The sequence below is a fragment of the Lycium barbarum genome, chromosome 1 (genome assembly GCF_019175385.1).
Source record: "Lycium barbarum isolate Lr01 chromosome 1, ASM1917538v2, whole genome shotgun sequence".
NCBI classification, from domain to species: Eukaryota; Viridiplantae; Streptophyta; class Magnoliopsida; order Solanales; family Solanaceae; genus Lycium; species Lycium barbarum.
The window spans coordinates 140,390,685-140,398,111 of NC_083337.1; the positions used below are offsets into that span (position 1 = coordinate 140,390,685).

Genomic DNA, 7,427 nt, shown 5'->3' on the forward strand with positions numbered 1-7,427 from the left:
ATATTTACCCTTGTACTCTAAAAAAAATTATATTTACTCCTACTCTGTTAAATCTTCATGTCCCACCTTAATTTTAGTATGTGACGCCTGACATACATTTACTCCTACTCTGTTAAATCTTTATGTCCCACCTTAATTTTACTATATGACGCCTGACATACCTTTTTTCGTTAAATCATACAATACTTTTTAAAAAAAAAATTAAAAAATTCCCAGCTTCACTGTGGGGTGTTGTATTGAATACAGTACTAATTTATACAGTACTAATTTATAATGTTTTAAGTGACAAACTACACTACTATTCGCATTATTTAAACGCTTGATTTTTAGCTCAAGTGAATAGCTTTGGTTACGTTAGAAAGGTAAGTATGAGTTGTTAAGCGACAAATGCACACGTTAAAGCTTACACTGAAATTTCCATTTTTTCCCCAAAAGAATGCTAGGGACCTAGGGTAAAAGAAGAAGAAAAAACAAAAGTGAAAAGAAAGCAAAGCCCCAAAACCTTTTTTTTTTCCAACCCCAAAACTTATTTACTTTCCTTATTCATCTTTTCCTCGCTTTTCTCATCTTACCCCCCACGTCCACAAAAGGCACATTTCATTAGCCTGTCAAAAGTGTCATTTTCTAACATATACTTCACACGAAAGAAACAACCATTCACTTCCTCATTTCTCCTCCACTCTCTCTCTTGTTCATATCTCAAATCCTTACAACTACTACTATTACCTTTCTTTTGATCTAACACAACAAACCCTATCTCAAGAAAAATCCCAAATTTCCTCTTCTCTCTCCCTCTTTTTAACCTGAAACTCTTCTTAGCTTCATTCATTTTATCAATCTTTCTCAAACAAGACACCTTCTTGATAGTCACTTTTAATTTCCTTAACCTACCTACAAACACAAGAAACAACAACATAAAGAGCGAGGGCACAGGATATATGGAGCTATTCCCAGCACAACCAGACTTATCTTTGCAAATCAGTCCTCCAAACAGCAAAGCATCATCAACTTGGAAGACGAATACAAATAATAATACTAGTGCTGAAGATAAGATGGATTTACTCTTCTGGAGAAGAGCTTTGGAATCAAGAAACTCAAAACCTGATAACAATAATACTACTAATACTTCTTCTCTTTTTGAGCTTTCTTTATCCAATCCTAAACCTTCTCCTCAGCTTAACTCTAGCCATTTCCATTCCCTCCAAAACACTAATAACTACTTCATCCACCCTTTACAGCAAAATCACTTTATAAACCATCATCATCAGCAGAAAAATCAAGAACTAATTAACTCAGAACTTAGTTTTTTAAGACCTATAAGAGGAATTCCAGTGTACCATCAAAATCCTCCTCCTACTCTTCCTGCTTCTCATAATTACCCAATATTTGCTCACCAAACTTTTAACAATACTACTAATACTACTACTACTACTGCTACTACAGCTACATTACCTATACGTTCTTCATCAACGAACCCTTTTCAGTCCCAGCATCATCATCAAGCTGGGCTAATGCGATCGAGATTTTTGTCGAGGTTTCCAGCTAAACGTACCATGAGAGCTCCACGGATGAGGTGGACTAGTAGTCTTCATGCTAGATTTATTCATGCTGTTGAGCTCTTGGGTGGCCACGAAAGTAGGTTTCTCTTCTTCTATATATGCCTTCATTAATTTTTTCTCTTAGATAAAAGGGTCGAATCTCAGTGAATCTTAGCAGCAAGTCCACTTTGCCACTTACAGTAACCCGTTATCTATTTAAGTGCCTTAATTAATTGATTGCTAAAAGGAGCACCGGTCGGATTTGGAGCTGCTTGTTCAATGGGTTCAACTGAACTTATGGCTTGTAGTTCGATCCATAAATACATTTAAAAAAAAAAAAAGAATTATGCTCGTGTTCGTATATGTATGAGGATTTATCTTTGATAATATGTACTCAATTAATATTAATTTCACTTTTTTTGGGATTTTATAGGAGCAACACCCAAGTCAGTTCTTGAGCTAATGGATGTGAAAGACCTCACTTTGGCACATGTTAAATCCCATTTACAGGTAATTTGGTACATTGACCGCTTAATTTTCTTTTTTCTCGTAACATACATAAGAGGGGTTTCCTGGTTTAGAATTTTAATAGTACTAGTATGCGTTAACTGTGGGTGAAAAGCTTTTGGAGTTTTCGCAAAAGTCTATACTTTGATTACAGTTCTTGCAAGAAGCCAACATTAATAGAAGAAAATGTCTAAATCTACAGACATTTCAAATTCCAACGCCCCCTTTTTTAATCTACAAAAAAAAAAAAAAATCTATTTTGTTTTTCTTTCTACTAGCTAGCTAGATCTGATGGTTCTGCAAGGTTAAAGGCTATATAATGCAGCTTTTTTTGCTTTGGAGAATGAACCATCCATCCATGTGTACGTATAGTAGCAGTAGGAGTTCTAGCAACAAGAACAGTATCGTAAGTACTGTAATAAAGAAAGAAAAAGCCTCGGTTCAATAACTGAGGAGAGAGTACTCTTATTCATAATGATTCATCAATAATACAATATCACTAGACAGACAAAACACCAAAGAATTAAGAATGTGGTGGTGGGGGGGGGGGGGGGGGGGGGTTGCATCTTGGCCGGACAAGTTTAGACACTCTCATTACTAATCCTGCTAGTAATATTTGAACCACCAATAAATTAATGTTATTTTCCTATCTGTTAATAAGTACAAACGCTATCATGTCTCAATGATATCTCATCTTTAATTTATGGATTTTTTACACACCACACTCTTCAATAACCATATGCTTCATACATATTTTATCTATGCATATGCTTTATGTGTAGAAGTGTGTATGATTACCTACGATAGACAGTAATGATATAGATGGAATTTCTCTATCTTTTTAATCAAATGTGACTTAATACATTGCCCCATAAGTTTGTCCCCATATCCTTTTTACATATCCCTTAACCACGGGAATCAATTTACGCACCCCAAGCATTTTAAGAGTATGTCTTTTACACATCACTTTGTAAAATTTTTATAGAAAGCATATGTTCCTCTTTAGCGAGTACTTTCAGTGAATTTGAATTAGTCGGTCTTGTGAACTTCAACTGTGGAAGGATCTAAAAACGAAAAAAAATGCGTGCAAGTTTGTGGATTTACATGTGCTTATGTGTCAAAATGTGGTGCATGGACATGCATATTAACATACATGTATGCTGTGTAGATGGGGTACAAGTAAAAAGGTCGTTATCATTTATTTGTAGGTACTTTACTAAGAATTGTATCTATCAAGCTACAGTGTCTACAGTACTAGGAAAGCCTATTCCATTTATGTCTCATTACATTTCGTCTTTTACCATGTACACAGTAGTATATACTATGTATTTTTGTTCTGCAGAGCTTGAGTATATACATATTATATCAATTTTGGCCGAACTTACATCTAGTCTCTAGTCTAAATTTGTTATTGTGTATAACTTAAACTCTAATAATCAGCGATTACTATATTTTAATGCTACATTGTGTCGATTTATTATATCTTTGCAGATGTATCGGACAGTTAAGACTACCAATAGAGCTGCAGTTCCAGCTTCTTCAGGTTTATATCTATCACCTTATTATAATATGATTAATTTGTTATTTGGTATTTTATAGAAAATAACCTAAGTAATTTTTTTTTCATTTTTTCCCGCTGAATATGTTAATTAGGCCAGTCGGAGGTATTCGATAATGGGTCTTCTGGGGATACTTCAGAGGATTTAATGCCTGACATGGAGAATTCAAGAAAGTCTGATTTATCAGACCAACAAGGCAGAAATAGTATGCATCTCCAAGACAAAGATTATCATGGTCTTTGGAGCAACTCTTCAAGGTGACTCTCAAATTATATGCTACTCATAAAGATATACCCTTCATCAGAAAATTGTGTTAGATATATTAAAAATTATATTGTGTATATAAATTAAACATAACTTCTTAATTATATACATATACCTTGAATATTCTTAGCCAAGTTTGCTTATAAACACTTAAACAGTGCAAGTATAGTGTAACTTGACATGTTATAGAAAAATCTATGATTTTGATCCTAATGATGATAGGAAAAAACATAAGAAAGAAAAGAATGAAGATTAAATAATTGAGAACCCCTCGTATCACGTGAGAACTCTTTGTAATCCTCCAAAGGTAACAAATCAGACAAGAGTTGTGTCCACTAGCTAGGCCATAAGATTTGTCTATTATCACTGAAGTAAAAAAGAAAAAAAAAGAGTGACCAGGAGAATCTAAGATGGAAGTTATAGACTATACAATTGAAACTTTCAAAGGAATTTAAAAATTTATTAGCAGAATATCATAGCCAGGAATGACAAGTGATTCTCCTTCAAAGTCTAAGCCAGAGCATCTCAAAAAGTAAAGGAGAATGTGTATAAAAGATCTGAAGAAGAGAAGAGGAAGGAATTACATAATTTTGATTCGTTCCATCTGTCGGCAACAATGGATGAAAATACGTGTGGTTAAAGAAGAACATGGGAAAAATTCAAAGATTTTGAAAATTTTAGAATAGCATTATATACCACAAATGACAAAATCAGTCTAGGAATGGGCATATCTCGTTCTTTTGGATTTTGTGGGCTCACATAAGGCTATTTCAAACAGGACCTACTCTTAAAATTAGTGCCAAATTTAAATTTTAGCTATTAATATAATGGCCCCCAGATGTAGAAATTAAACTTAAATTGGTGCCAAAAGCAAAGGTCTATGGAAGTCTCAGAGCGAACATTGTCCGAGGGGAGTCAATTTACAATCCTTCATTGAAAAATCATAAAATTATTTTTTATGTATATATAATACTCCTTCCGTTTCAATTTATATGAACCCATTTGACTGGGCACGACATTTAATGGCCCATTTGTGTGGCTGTAAATCATTCATAAAGTGAATTTGTTTCCAAATTAGGAAAGAGGTCATTCATTTTGACACGGATTAAAAAGAAAATAGATTCAAACAAATTGAAACAGAGGGAGTATATGTTAACTTTTTCTATTTCTTCATGTGTTTACTTTTTTATATTTTGAATTCTCAAGACTCCCACTAATCTACGGCTATTTTGGAACTTCCTTGAAGGTTGGTTTTGATTCTAGTAGTTAATGTGCCTTGCACATGTGTGGAGTGTTGTGGCAACTTTTATTTCTTTAGCGAAAAGGGGCATATCATAATTAAGTGAAGGAAGATAGAAAAGAAAAAGATAGGAAGCTTTAAATAAGACTGTAAAAAGATGGCTTTCATTTTCCTCAGCCTACTTTTTCTTCTTCTGCATGCATGGCCTCCACTGATGGAAATTAAATATTCTCTTTATTTGCTATGCTTTTTGTAGTAGGGAAAGTTGGCAGCTGCATGGCAAACTTGGAGATTACTCTGGGATCATGCCATCTCTTGAGGTACTATATTGTATGCATCATGTCTTAAAATTATATGCTTACATGCTAGCAAGAGTTTAACTTCTAGTATGTATTAACGGCATAAAGAAGAAGGCTTTACACTATCATATAACCTATAAAAGATTACTACGAGCAGGGACGAATTTAGGTAGGAAAAATGGGTCACGTGAATACATGGTCGCTCGACTAAACTCGGTATATTATGTATATAATTTTTAAAATATATCTAATTTTAACTGAAGGAATACATGGTCAAACAAGATTGAGTGGAGCACTGGTTAAGTGTTGGATTTAATCCCTTAAGGTCCTGGGATTATAAACCCAATTAAATGCACTTTTGCGTCTTCTAAAAATAAAAATAAAATCTTAGCAGCAATGGTGAACCCATCCCCTAAAAATCCTGGATTCGCCTTTGAATACGAGTAACGATTCATAATACGTGAAATAAATTACTTGGAAGTTGAGACCGGCAACCTGATATACATGTTAAATGATACTTGAGTGTATGTAAGTTAAATCCGTATAGCAGTTTGGATTGACTTATGACTGTACCGTAAAAGTAGAATGAAATAGAAAGGATTTCAAGCTTTTACAAAAGATAAGGCAGCTCATAAGCATTTTCAAAAGCCATTGGAAACTAAAGAGAAGAACTCTTTCCTAAAAAGATGTCTTTTTATTAAGTTCCGTATAATTGCTTAAATAATCGAGATGAAATGCTATAAAACTTGGATGTTAGTACATAAAATTTGCAATAAGAGGGTTCAATTGTTCCCATTGATTCTAGCTTGATCTGTAAGGACATACATGCAACATTTATGATTGTGTATATATACTTTAGACAACAAGATTTGATTCATTCTGAACCCTGACTATAAATTCTTGATTGAAAACTATAGGCAATTTATATTTTTTTTGTCGTGTAATTGTTATATCATTTCCCCCTGGCCAATTTGTTATTGTGTATATGTCGCTGTTCTTCTTCCATATACTGATTCACTCTTTTGATTTATTTACCCAAAAACAGAAAACAGAGAAAAAGCAGCATAAAGACGTGGAAGCAAATGCAAATTGCTTAAACTATGACAGACTATCAGGAGAAGTGAGCTCATCAAGCATAACAGAGACAAGTCCAAAGAAGCCTAATCTTGAGTTCACTTTAGGAAGGCCATCAGATTAACCAAAAAAAAAAAAAAGTAAAAGAAAATATCTATGCAGCAAATAAGTTGGTATTCTGCTACTCATTTTGAAATCATTGTAATTTCTGAAAAGGGAGCTGGTTTAAAGAAAAAGTAACAAGGAAGAGAATCAGGTACCCACAAAAACAGAGAAAAGCAAAGGAAAAGAAAAAGAGAGCTAAAGAAAGACAAGGAGGCAAAAAAGACAGGAAGAAGGCAAAAAGAGAAGGGGAAAATCTGTGACTCCTCTGCATCAAACAATATGTTATTTTATTCCCTTCTAGAGAGAGTGGGAAAGAGGAATATGAAATCTAATTGATTTTGTGTATTATTAGAGTAGTCATTGGAGGGAGAAAGAGAGAAAGAGGCCTTTTATCCCTCTCTTTTTGTAACTATAGTATCTAGGAAGTGATCTTTTATCCTTGGTAATTGTATGACTTACTTTATGTTAAAGAAAAGAAATGGAGTGGTGTATTTTTATTGGGAAGACTCCTCAATTATTTTTCCAATTTTTTTACTAATACATATGATGATTGCACCAAATTATATTAATTTTCCCATGGATAGATGTAAGATTTGACCTTTATAAATTTTGAATTCTAGGACAACAACCTCATGTACCGGTAATAACTAGGTTCTTATTTTAAGTTTTTTTACATATTCAAAATTTTCTTTATATATATATATATAATTTGCTATTGTCGGCGATAAACTGATAACATTTTTTATATTTGCTATTCTTTATATATATATATATAATTTGCTATTGTCGGTGATAAACTGATAACATTTTATTTTAGTTAATTATGGTTATGTGCTAATAG

The 7,427-nt window shown here is 33.3% G+C and overlaps 1 protein-coding gene across 1 annotated transcript; it reads left to right on the top strand.

The window, feature by feature from the left end:
- The first annotated feature begins 633 nt into the window (after positions 1–633).
- On the top strand, positions 634–7,090 carry LOC132640176 (probable transcription factor KAN2). The gene is made up of 6 exons (XM_060356659.1): positions 634–1,635; positions 1,972–2,048; positions 3,537–3,588; positions 3,699–3,861; positions 5,365–5,428; positions 6,453–7,090. The coding sequence occupies exons 1-6, from the start codon at positions 939–941 to the stop codon at positions 6,603–6,605; spliced, it is 1,206 nt and encodes a 401-aa protein (XP_060212642.1). The 5' UTR covers positions 634–938; the 3' UTR covers positions 6,606–7,090.
- Positions 7,091–7,427: the final 337 nt, after the last annotated feature.